This window comes from Haliotis rufescens, unplaced genomic scaffold (genome assembly GCF_023055435.1).
Source record: "Haliotis rufescens isolate VD_foot unplaced genomic scaffold, xgHalRufe1.0.p SCAF_11, whole genome shotgun sequence".
Taxonomy (NCBI): Eukaryota; Metazoa; Mollusca; class Gastropoda; order Lepetellida; family Haliotidae; genus Haliotis; species Haliotis rufescens.
Genome location: NW_025963791.1, coordinates 44,294,208 through 44,307,978, shown reverse-complemented (window position 1 = coordinate 44,307,978; position 13,771 = coordinate 44,294,208). Strand labels below are relative to the sequence as shown.

The 13,771-nt window shown below is 48.6% G+C and overlaps 1 protein-coding gene across 2 annotated transcripts in view; it reads left to right on the top strand.

Moving 5' to 3' along the window:
* Nucleotides 1–13,771, top strand: part of LOC124123109 — a 59,519-nt gene that overhangs the window by 19,367 nt on the left and 26,381 nt on the right. For both annotated transcript variants that reach the window (XM_048392819.1, XM_048392817.1), the window contains exon 3: nt 6,519–6,583. In XM_048392819.1, coding sequence (XP_048248776.1) covers nt 6,519–6,583 — 65 coding nt within the window. The remainder of the gene's footprint in view (nt 1–6,518; nt 6,584–13,771) is intronic.

Below are 13,771 nucleotides of genomic sequence, written 5' to 3'. Positions count from 1 at the left end.
GTCTGTTGGTGGTTGCCAGGAGACACGTGTACTACAATGTACCTACTGTCTGTTGGTGGTTGCCAGGAGACACGTGTACTACAATGTACCTGCTGTCTGTTGGTGGTTGCCAGGAAACACGTGTACTACAATGTACGTGCTGTCTGTTGGTGGTTGCAAGGAGACACATGTACTACAATGTACCTGCTGTCTGCTGGTGGTTGCCAGGAGACACGTGTATTACAATGTACCTGCTGTTTGTAGGTGGTTGCCAGGAGACACGTGTACTACAATGTACCTACTGTCTGTTGGTGGTTGCCATGAGACATGTGTACTACAATGTACCTGCTGTCTGTTGTTGGTTGCCAGGAGACACGTGTACTACAATGTACCTACTGTCTGTAGGTAGTTGCCAGGAGACACGTGTGCTACAATGTACCTGCTGTCTGTTGGTGGTTGCCAGGAGACACGTGTATTACAATGTACCTGCTGTCTGTTGGTGGTTGCCAGGAGACACGTGTTCTACAATGTACCTGCTGTCTGTTGGTGGTTGGCAGTAGACACGTGTACTACAATGTACCTACTGTCTGTTGGTGGTTGCCAGGAGACACGTGTATTACAATGTACCTGCTGTCTGTTGGTGGTTGGCAGTAGACACTAGTACAACAATGTACCTACTGTCTGTTGGTGGTTGCCAGGAGACACGTGTACTACAATGTACCTGCTGTCTGTTGGTGGTTGCCATGAGACGCGTGTATTACAATGTACCTGCTGTCTGTTGGTGGTTGCCAGGAGACACGTGTATTACAATGTACCTGCTGTCTGTTGGTGGTTGCCAGGAGACACGTGTATTACAATGTACCTGCTGTCTGTTGGTGGTTGCCAGGAGACACGTGTACTACAATGTACCTGCTGTCTGTTGGTGGTTGGCAGTAGACACTAGTACAACAATGTACCTACTGTCTGTTGGTGGTTGCCAGGAGACACGTGTACTACAATGTACCTGCTGTCTGCTGGTAGTTGCCAGGAGACACGTGTGCTACAATGTACCTGCTGTCTGTTGGTGGTTGCCAGTAGACACTAGTACAACAATGTACCTGCTGTCTGTTGGTGGTTGCCAGTAGACACTAGTACAACAATGTACCTGCTGTCTGTTGGTGGTTGCCAGTAGACACTAGTACAACAATGTACGAGTGTCTGGACCTCCACCAGATCAAAGCACCATATTCCCTCACGGTGTTTGTTGTGATGGTGTCACCTGTGTCAACCCGGCAACGTGTGTGAAGTACGTCCTCGTTAACTCATAGACCTGGCAGCAGCATGGTGAGGTACTTAATTCTAAACGTTAGTCTGACAAAAGAAAACATATTTTCATCAGTGAACTTGAACTTGATGCCTCCGGGATTAAACTACTCAAACAAAGTCAACAGATTGCCCAGGAAACGCGTTGAGTTGCTCGAGTGAACATAATGTTGGCGGAAGGCATTAGCTGGCATGACAGGTTTTGTTCAGCTACAGCTGTTTTACAATTACAGCAAGTCGCATTTAGATGTATTCATTGTGCCGTAATGCATGTACAGACACTGAGGAAGCATTGACAGTCGCTGGTGTTAGGCCAGGAGACATTGACAGACGCTGGCGTTAGGCCAGGAGGCATTGACAGACGCCGGTGTAAGGCCAGGAGGCATTGACGGACGCTGGTGTAAGGCCAGGAGACATTGACAGTCGGTGGTGTTAGGCCAGGAGACATTGACAGACGCTGGTGTTAGGCCAGGAGACATTGACAGACGCTGGTGTTAGGCCAGGAGACATTGACAGACGCTGGTGTTAGGCCAGGAGACATTGACAGACGCTGGTGTAAGGCCAGGAGACATTGACAGACGCTGGTGTTAGGCCAGGAGACATTACAAGACGCTGGTGTTAGGCCAGGAGACATTGACAGATGCTGGTGTTAGGCCAGGAGACATTGACAGACGCTGGTCTTAGGCCAGGAGACATTGACAGACGCCGGTGTAAGGCCAGGAGGCATTGACAGACGCTGGTGTAAGGCCAGGAGACATTGACAGTCGGTGGTGTTAGGCCAGGAGACATTGACAGACGCTGGTGTTAGGCCAGGAGACATTACAAGACGCTGGTGTTAGGCCAGGAGACATTAACAGTCGCTGGTGTTAGGGCAGGAGATATTACAAGACGCTGGTGTTAGGGCAGGAGATATTACAAGACGCTGGTGTTAGGCCAGGAGACATTGACAGTCGCTGGTGTTAGGCCAGGAGACATTGACCGACGATGGTGTTAAGTAAGGATGCATTGACAGACGTTTGTGCTAGACAAGGGGGCATTGACAGACGCTGGTGTTAGATCAGGAGGCATTGACAGACGCTGGTGTTAGATCAGGAGGCATTGAGATTCGCTGGTGTTAGATCGGGAGGCATTGACAGACGCTGGTGTTACCCCGGGGGCATTGACAGATGCTGGTGTTAGATGAGGAGGCATTGACAGACGCTTGAATTAGATCAGAAGGCACAGACAGACGCTGGTGTTAGATGAGGAGGCATCGTGACGCTTGTGCTAGACAGGGGAAGCATTGACAGACGCTGGTGTTAGACCAGGAGGCATTGACAGACGCTGGTGTCAGACAAGGAGGCATTGACAGACGCTGGTGTTAAACAAGGAGGCATTAAGAGTCGCTGGAGTTAGACGTCGGTATTACACAACCTCTATGATATACTAAATCTTATATCGGGAACCTAGATCTGCACCAGTGTGCAGTGAAAATACTACCAATGTCATCCGTAAAATATTCATAGTTGCACGTCAAATACCACAGCGTAGAATATACTAACAAGACAACATGGCAAACACGGATCGCCATATTGCATGGGGCACTGATCAGTTATGAAGTGTTGGTAATGGGATTACTTTCTTCCGCTATGCCTAGTTGTCGTGACACGATGAAACTCTTTACATTTTCAGATATCATTATGCAACCAATTTTCACATTTCCTGTTATTTTATGCAACCAATTTAGACATTTCCTGATGTCATATCCTGATCAACCTTACGTCATTATGTAGCAAACCTTGACTTTGATGGACGTGTTTCCGGAACTTCAAATTGTCTGGATGATTCTTCCCAGATGAGCTTGACGAAGTTAGCTCTACGGTTGTCGCAGGCCTTTGTTCGAGATCTGGACTTACAACTTTCGCTAACTGCGCTTATTGAAAAAAGGTCGTTTAACAAAATATGAAAGGAACTGCTTTGGAATACGACGAGGTGGATGGATAGGACAAACAAGAAATATATATACTGTCGATAGAAATTAAGGGAACAGGTGAAATGTTTTCAGGATGAATGTCCGTAAAACTGCTGGGCGTGTAGATCAATATCTAGTGTGTCCACCATGTCCGGCGCTACATGCATGACACCTTGATGACATAATGTTGATCAGCTTGTGTATTGTTGCCCTTGGTATTGCCCGCCTCTCCGACTGAAGAACTACATCAAGCTGGGCACGTTGGCGGGTGCTGGGGATGCTCTATTGGCAGGGGACAAGACAGGGGACATGGCAGGGGAAAAGACAGGGGACAAGGCAGGGGACATGGCAGGGGACAAGACAGGGGACATGGCAGGGGACATGGCAGGGGACATGGCAGGGGACATGGCAGGGGATAAGACAGGGGACATGGCAGGGGACATGGCAGGGGACAAGACAGGGGACATGGCAGGGGCAAGACAGGGGACATGGCAGGGGACAAGACAGGGGACATGGCAGGGGACAAGACAGGAGACATGGCAGGGGACAAGACAGGGGACATGGCAGGGGACAAGGCAGGGGACAAGACAGGGGACATGGCAGGGGACAAGACGGGACAAGACGGGACATGGCAGGGGACAAGACAGGGGACATGGCAGGGGCAAGACAGGGGACAAGGCAGGGGCAAGACAGGGGACATGGCAGGGGACAAGGCAGGGGACATGGCAGGGGACATGGCAGGGGACATGGCAGGGGACAAGACAGGAGACAAGGCAGGGGACAAGACAGGGGACAAGACAGGGGACAAGGCAGGGGACAAGACAGGGGACAAGGCAGGGGACATGGCAGGGAACATGGCAGGGGACATGGCAGGGGCAAGACAGGGGACAAGGCAGGGGACAAGGCAGGGGACATGGCAGGGGACATGGCAGGGGACATGGCAGGGGCAAGACAGGGGACAAGGCAGGGGACATGGCAGGGGACATGGCAGGGGACATGGCAGGGGACATGGCAGGGGACATGGCAGGGGACATGGTAGGGGACATGGCAGGGGACAAGACAGGGGACAAGGCAGGGGACAAGGCAGGGGACATGGCAGGGGCAAGACAGGGGACAAGGCAGGGGACAAGACAGGGGACATGGCAGGGGACAAGACAGGGGACATGGCAGGGGACAAGACAGGGGACAAGACAGGGGACAAGGCAGGGGACAAGACAGGGGACAAGACAGGGGACAAGACAGGGGACAAGGCAGGGGACAAGGCAGGGGACAAGACAGGGGACAAGACAGGGGACATGGCAGGGGACATGGCAGGGGACATGGCAGGGGACAAGACAGGGGACATGGCAGGGGACATGGCAGGGGATAAGACAGGGGACATGGCAGGGGACAAGACAGGGGACAAGACAGGGGACATAGCAGGGGACAAGACAGGGGACATAGCAGGGGACAAGACAGGGGACATGGCAGGGGACAAGACAGGGGACAAGGCAGGGGACATGGCAGGGGACAAGACAGGGGACATGGCAGGGGACAAGACAGGGGACAAGACGGGACATGGCAGGGGACATGGCAGGGGACAAGACATGGGACATGGCAGGGGACATGGCAGGGGACAAGACAGGGGACATGGCAGGGGACAAGACAGGGAACATGGCAGGGGACAAGGCAGGGGACATGGCAGGGGACAAGACAGGGGACAAGACAGGGGACAAGGCAGGGGACATAGCAGGGGACAAGACAGGGGACATGGCAGGGGACAAGACAGGGGACATGGCAGGGGACAAGACAGGGGACATGGAAGGGAACAAGACAGGGGACAAGGCAGGGGACGTGGCAGGGGACATGGCAGGGGACAAGACAGGGGACAAGACAGGGGACAAGACAGGGGACATGGCAGGGGACAAGACGGGACATGGCAGGGGACATGGCAGGGGACATGGCAGGGGACATGGCAGGGGACAAGACAGGGGACATGGCAGGGGACATGGCAGGGGACAAGACAGGGGACAAGACAGGGGACAAGACAGGGGACAAGACAGGGGACATGGCAGGGGACAAGACAGGGGACATGGCAGGGGACAAGATAGGGGACATGGCAGGGGACAAGACAGGGGACATGGCAGGGGACAAGACAGGGGACATGGCAGGGGACATGGCAGGGGACATGGCAGGGGACAAGACAGGGGACAAGACAGGGGACATGGCAGGGGACAAGATAGGGGACATGGCAGGGACAAGACAGGGGACAAGACGGGACATGGCAGGGGACAAGGCAGGGGACAAGACAGGGGACAAGACAGGGGACAAGACAGGGGACATGGCAGGGGACAAGATAGGGGACATGGCAGGGGACAAGACAGGGGACATGGCAGGGGACAAGACAGGGGACATGGCAGGGGACATGGCAGGGGACAAGACAGGGGACAAGACAGGGGACAAGACAGGAGACAAGACAGGGGACATGGCAGGGGACATGGCAGGGGACAAGATAGGGGACATGGCAGGGACAAGACGGGACAAGACGGGACATGGCAGGGGACAAGGCAGGGGACAAGACAGGGGACAAGACAGGGGACAAGACAGGGGACAAGACAGGGGACATGGCAGGGGACATGGCAGGGGACATGGCAGGGGACAAGATAGGGGACATGGCAGGGACAAGACAGGGGACATGGCAGGGACAAGATAGGGGACATGGCAGGGACAAGACAGGGGACATGGCAGGGGACATGGCAGGGGACATGGCAGGGACAAGACAGGGGACATAGCTGGCCTGTCTAATGCCCGCATGCCTTCCTATCGGAGATAATAGGTGACTACCTGGGCACGATGTGGTCTGGCATTGCCATTTTGCAGTCAGAAATATATGCCGATGTTTCTAGCGAATGGAAAAAACGACAGGACGGAACATTTCGTCCACATATCGCTGGCCATTCAAATGTCCATTCACAATAACCGAATACGTTCATTTGTCATGTGTGATACCGCCCACACCATATCACATACCACTCACCTCTACGTCACGAACAACGTTTTCTGCCGTCTGTGAGTGAGTATGGTTTCACGCCGCTTTTAGCAATAATCCAGCAATATCACGACGGGGGATAGAGCCGTGGACGGAACTTTTTGTTGATAACAGAGGTAGATTTGAATCGATGGCGTTGTCATTGTCATTTTTTGTCTGTGGTATATTTTCGGACGTTTTACTGTTTTAAATATCGTTTAATCTTGGGGTTCGTGTTCTCATATGCAAAATACGATTAATCGTCTGTCTCTGTTTCAGTTTCGTAACAGCTCCTCCCTGAGTCTGTGTGACATCCAAGTGACCGACCTCCACGACTGTCCCAGGTAAGTGGAGTCGCCCCGCGTGTGTGAGTGTGTGTTATTTTCTTTCAGTGTGTGTGTCTTTGTGGTGTGTGGTGTGTGTGTGCGTGCGTGAGTGTGTGCGTGCGTGTGGTGTGTGTGTGTGTGTGTGTGTGTGCGTGTGTGCGTGTGTGGTGTGTGCGTGTGTGGTGTGTGTGCGTGTGTGGTGAGTGTGTGTGTGGTGTGTGCGTGCGTGCGTGCGTGCGTGCGTGCGTGCGTGCGAACACAACAGCAACAACAACACACCCTCTCCCGCAGGGTCTCACTGTTCGCCATGTTCATCAGACCTTTTCACTGTGTAATATCTATTTCAAACTGATCACGTGAGATGGTTGAGTTGGTCGAGTAGGCGACGCTTTTGCGAATGTCGAGTACACGTTCTAACACAGACACGCTGATGCTTGGCAGTGTAATATTAGAATGTGGTCAACAGAAGATACAAACGTAACAAAAGACGTTCTTCTCTTGTCTACATGTCATACTCTATTATGGATAATGTTATTGATATTATATTTATCCTCAGACAGAATTGTGCTGAATGGGGGGAAATGTAGGCAGTGGATGTTGTATTGTTAGACGGTGACGTGCCGTTGATGTACCCGCCTCTCCCGGGACGGGCCTGCGAATCCCACTTCAATCAAAGAACTCCCACGTGCTTCGCCTTTTCAAAAACTCATTGATTTCACAATGGCTAACACGGCGAGTGGCAGCCAAACAGTGAGACGACTGTGTTACCATTGTCTGTAGAGATATGACTGTGTTACCATTGTCTGTAGAGTTATGACTGTGTTACAATTGTCTGTAGAGATATGACTGTGTTACCATTGTCTGTAGAGATATGACTGTGTTACCATTGTCTGTAGAGTTATGACTGTGTTACAATTGTCTGTAGAGATATTACTGTGTTACCATTGTCTGTAGAGATATGACTGTGTTACAATTGTCTGTAGAGATATGACTGTGTAACCATTGTCTGTAGAGATATGACTGTGTTACAATTGTCTGTAGAGATATGACTGTGTAACCATTGTCTGCAGAGACATGACTATATTACCAATTTTTGTAGAGACATGACTGTATTACCATTGTCTGTAGAGGCAGGAATATATTACCATTGTCTGTAGAGGCAGGACTGTATTACCATTGTCTGTGGAGGCACGAATGTATTACCATTGTCTGTAGAGGCAGGACTGTGTAACCATTGTCTGTAGAGGCAGGACTGTGTAACCATTGTCTGTAGAGGCAGGACTGTATAACCATTGTCTGTAGAGGCAGGACTGTGTAACCATTGTCTGTAGAGGCAGGACTGTGTAACCATTGTCTGTAGAGGCAGGACTGTATAACCATTGTCTGTAGAGGCAGGACTGTGTAACCATTGTCTGTAGAGGCAGGGCTGTATAACCATTGTCTGTAGAGGCAGGACTGTGTAACCATTGTCTGTAGAGGCAGGAATGTATTGCCATTGTCTGTAGAGGCAGGAATGTATTGCCATTGTCTGTAGAGGCAGGAATATATTGCCATTGTCTGTAGAGGCAGGAATGTATTACCATTGTCTGTAGAGGCAGGAATGTATTGCCATTGTCTGTAGAGGCAGGAATATATTGCCATTGTCTGTAGAGGCAGGACTGTGTAACCATTGTCTGTAGAGGCAGGACTGTGTAACCATTGTCTGTAGAGGCAGGACTGTGTAACCATTGTCTGTAGAGGCAGGACTGTGTAACCATTGTCTGTAGAGGCAGGACTGTGTAACCATTGTCTGTAGAGGCAGGACTGTGTAACCATTGTCTGTAGAGGCAGGACTGTATAACCATTGTCTGTAGAGGCAGGACTGTGTAACCATTGTCTGTAGAGGCAGGACTGTATAACCATTGTCTGTAGAGGCAGGACTGTGTAACCATTGTCTGTAGAGGCAGGGCTGTATAACCATTGTCTGTAGAGGCAGGACTGTGTAACCATTGTCTGTAGAGGCAGGAATGTATTGCCATTGTCTGTAGAGGCAGGAATGTATTGTCATTGTCTGTAGAGGCAGGAATGTATTACCATTGTCTGTAGAGGTAGGAATGTATTGCCATTGTCTGTAGAGGCAGGGCTGTATAACCATTGTCTGTAGAGGCAGGGATGTATTACCATTGTCTGTAGAGGCAGGAATGTTTTACCATCGTCTGTAGAGATATGGCTGTGTTACCATTGTCTGTAGAGGCAGGACTGTGTAACCATTGTCTGTAGAGGCAGGACTGTATTACCATTGTCTGTAGAGGCAGTACTGTGTAACCATTGTCTGTAGAGGCAGGACTGTATAACCATTATCTGTAGAGGCAGGACTGTGTAACCATTGTCTGTAGAGGCAGGACTGTGTAACCATTGTCTGTAGAGGCAGGGCTGTATTACCATTGTCTGTAGAGGCAGGACTGTATAACCATTGTCTGTAGAGGCAGGACTGTGTAACCATTGTCTGTAGAGGCAGGGCTGTTTAACTATTGTCTGTAGAGGCAGGAATGTATTACCATTGTCTGTAGAGGCAGGAATGTTTTACCATCGTCTGTAGAGATATGGCTGTGTTACCATTGTCTGTAGAGGCAGGGCTGTATAACCATTGTCTGTAGAGGCAGGACTGTGTTACCATTGTCTAAAGAGGCAGGACTGTATTACCATTGTCTGTAGAGGCAGGGCTGTATAACCATTGTCTGTAGAGGCAGGACTGTATAACCTTTGTCTGTAGAGGCAGGACTGTGCTACCATTGTCTAAAGAGGCAGGACTGTGTTACCATTGTCTGTAGAGGCAGGACTGTATAACCATTGTCTGTAGAGGCAGGACTGTATTACCATTGTCTGTAGAGGCAGGGCTGTATAACCTTTGTCTGTAGAGGCAGGACTGTGTTACCATTGTCTAAAGAGGCAGGACTGTGTTACCATTGTCTGTAGAGGCAGGACTGTATAACCATTGTCTAAAGAGGCAGGACTGTATTACCATTGTCTGTAGAGGCAGGGCTGTATAACCATTGTCTGTAGAGGCAGGACTGTATAACCTTTGTCTGTAGAGGCAGGACTGTGCTACCATTGTCTAAAGAGGCAGGACTGTGTTACCATTGTCTGTAGAGGCAGGACTGTATAACCATTGTCTAAAGAGGCAGGACTGTATTACCATTGTCTGTAGAGGCAGGGCTGTATTACCATTGTCTGTAGAGGCAGGGCTGTATAACCATTGTCTGTAGAGGCAGGACTGTGTAACCATTGTCTGTAGAGGCAGGGCTGTTTAACTATTGTCTGTAGAGGCAGGAATGTATTACCATTGTCTGTAGAGGCAGGAATGTTTTACCATCGTCTGTAGAGATATGGCTGTGTTACCATTGTCTGTAGAGGCAGGGCTGTATAACCATTGTCTGTAGAGGCAGGACTGTGTTACCATTGTCTAAAGAGGCAGGACTGTGTTACCATTGTCTGTAGAGGCAGGGCTGTATAACCATTGTCTGTAGAGGCAGGACTGTATAACCTTTGTCTGTAGAGGCAGGACTGTGTTACCATTGTCTAAAGAGGCAGGACTGTGTTACCATTGTCTGTAGAGGCAGGACTGTATAACCATTGTCTAAAGAGGCAGGACTGTATTACCATTGTCTAAAGAGGCAGGACTGTGTTACCATTGTCTGTAGAGGCAGGACTGTATAACCATTGTCTAAAGAGGCAGGACTGTATTACCATTGTCTGTAGAGGCAGGGCTGTATAACCATTGTCTGTAGAGGCAGGGCTGTATAACCATTGTCTGTAGAGGCAGGACTGTATAACCATTGTCTGTAGAGGCAGGACTGTATTACCATTGTCTGTAGAGGCAGGACTGTGTTACCATGTCTGTAAAGGCAGGACTGTGTTACCATTGTCTGTAGAGGCAGGACTGTGTTACCATTGTCTAAAGAGGCAGGACTGTGTTACCATGTCTGTAGAGGCAGGACTGTGTTACCATTGTCTGTAGAGGCAGGACTGTGTTACCATGTCTGTAGAGGCAGGACTGTGTTACCATTGTCTAAAGAGGCAGGACTGTGTTACCCTGTCTGTAGAGGCAGGACTGTGTTACCATTGTCTAAAGAGGCAGGACTGTGTTACCATGTCTGTAGAGGCAGGACTGTGTTACCATTGTCTAAAGAGGCAGGACTGTGTTACCATGTCTGTAGAGGCAGGACTGTGTTACCATTGTCTAAAGAGGCAGGACTGTATTACCATTGTCTAAAGAGGCAGGACTGTGTTACCATTGTCTAAAGAGGCGGACTGTGTTACCATTGTCTAGAGAGGCAGGACTGTATTACCATTGTCTAAAGAGGCAGGACTGTGTTACCGTTGTCTAAAGAGGCAGGACTGTGTTACTATTGTCTAAAGAGGCAGGACTGTGTTACCATTGTCTAAAGAGGCAGGACTGTGTTACCATTGTCTAGAGAGGCAGGACTGTGTTACCATTGTCTAGAGAGGCAGGACTGTGTTACCATTGTCTAAAGAGGCAGGACTGTGTTACCATTGTCTAGAAAGGCAGGACTGTATTACCATTGTCTAAAGAGGCAGGACTGTGTTACCATTGTCTAGAGAGGCAGGACTGTATTACCATTGTCTAAAGAGGCAAGACTGTGTTACCATTGTCTAAAGAGGCAGGACTGTATTACCATTGTCTGTAGAGGCAGGGCTGTATAACCATTGTCTGTAGAGGCAGGATTGTATTACAATATTCTGTAGAGGCGGGGCTGTATAACCATTGTCTGTAGAGGCAGGATTGTGTTACCATTGTCTAAAGAGGCAGGACTGTATTACCATTGTCTAAAGAGGCAGGACTGTATTACCATTGTCTGTAGAGGCAGGACTGTATTACCATTGTCTGTAGAGGCAGGACTGTGTTACCATGGTAGAGGCAGGACTGTGTTACCACTGTCTGTAGGGGCAGGACTGTATTGCCACTGTCTAAAGAGGCAGGGATGTATGACTCCATCACTTTACAGTGCAATGCATAAATGTGAGTGGAGGTTGAGTCGCCTGTTTGTGCTGTATATCCGGGCATGATGGCTCTGTAGGATGTCCTGAATATGGACGCCCTTTCATGAATATTTATGCTTCTTACTTTCTCAAACAGACAGTCAGATGTTTGTCATACATAATGTCTTCAATTTCTTTCTTCCTTAACGTGAATAATAAACGCTTCTCAACACAGTCAGTGGATGTAAATTCACTTAACACGCCAGTACACACCAACAATACAGTCAAGGCGTGTACACACCGGCGTTGCGGCACCAAAACAGAGGTTCACTAATATTCACTAATTACAGGCGACTTGAGACGACTGTGAATTCAACCTTTAGGGGGAGATATCTATAGAAATATAACTGTTAGGGAAAGATGGTCATATAGATATCACACATAAAGGAATAGGGCTGTAGCAATAAAACACGCAGCTGAACACTATCTCAGAAATAGAACATTTGGGGTGACTCGGTTATAAAGTACATCACGTAGGTGAACTCGGTTATAAAGTACATCACGTAGGTGAACTCGGTTATAAAGTACATCACGTAGGTGAACTCGGTTATAAAGTACATCACGTAGGTGAACTCGGTTATAAAGTACATCACGTAGGTGAACTCGGTTATAAAGTACATCACGTAGGTGAACTCGGTTATAAAGTACATCACGTAGGTGAACTCGGTTATAAAGTACATCACGTAGGTGAACTCGGTTATAAAGTACATCACGTAGGTGAACTCGGTTATAAAGTACATCACGTAGGTGAACTCGGTTATAAAGTACATCACGTAGGTGAACTCGGTTATAAAGTACATCACGTAGGTGAACTCGGTTATGGAAATATAACATGAAGGTGAACTCGGTTTTAGAAATAGTCAGATTTGCGTATTTTAATCTACCATTTTCATCTTAACCTGTTCTTATTCTATATAATAATCGACAACTTCATGTACACGTGTCGTGTGTTTATGTGTACTTCCATGGTGGTAAGGTTATATTTGGTACATTTTGCCACTACATGTTTTTCTACGGTTAGAAGGTAAAGTTTCAAATTTCAAACATATAGTAGTAGATTATTTGACAACGGCTATATTTCGTAAACAAATGTTTTCACCGCTTTTTGAGTTTCCACATAACAGTTAAAGCTACCATTCCTGTTGGTAATTGGATGGCAGACGTGTGTGTTCTATGTGAGGAAAGTGAGATTAATGCTGCACAGTGGTATGGGAACCTGAAGGGCTCCTGTGTTGGTGTCAGGGGCCTCCCGGAACTCCCCGGCTGCTGGAACTGCTGTGTTCTGGAAGATGATTCAACATGTTGGACGCGTACTTGACTGTTAATCAATTATCACTTTAATCGTTTAGAAATTAGCAAGTTCCAGATTAGTTGAGCAAACCTATTTGTAGCGTGAGCGTTGTCGAGACTGTTAATGGCTTGATTAAATTGTGTGGTTATCGTGTGTGCTGTTACCCACGCTCGGCCGTATAGTCATGCAAGGCGTGTTGGGACCGCCACTTAAAAAACAAAGTGTAAATTCAATAACGCTTGTGTTTGAGCGCGTGCCTCTCCCGTGGTCGGTTCCTCCGATGGATCGCGATGTTGCACCAGGGACCCCTGCAGCATTATTCAAGATAGAATCATTATTATTGCAGAGCAGGGTCGACCAGGACTCTCAGTTTGGCCATAATCACCTAATGGCCCAGGATTAACTTATACCTCGAGTTATTCCAAGGCTTACATGTACATTTCATCATCTGCTTCTTAGGTGACCTCGTGCTGGGGTCAGGGTGATGCTTCAGTGCTGTTTGTTTACACTCGGGAACAGTGTATGGAACATTGCATATATCACTCGCTACAATTCGACAGTACCACCAGAACATTGCATATGCCGCACACTGTCGACAGTACCACCAGAACATTGCATATACTACACACTGTGGGTCCTGTGGATAGTGTGCGGTATATGCAATGTTCTGGTGGTACTGTGGACAGTGTGTGGTATATGCAATGTTCTGATGGTACTGTGGACAGTGTGCTGTATATGCAACGTTCTGATGGTACTGTGGACAGTGTAGTATATGCAATGTTCTGATGGTACTGTGGACAGTGTGCTGTATATGCAATGTTCTGGTGGTACTGTGGACAGTGTAGTATATGCAATGTTCGATGGTACTGTGGATA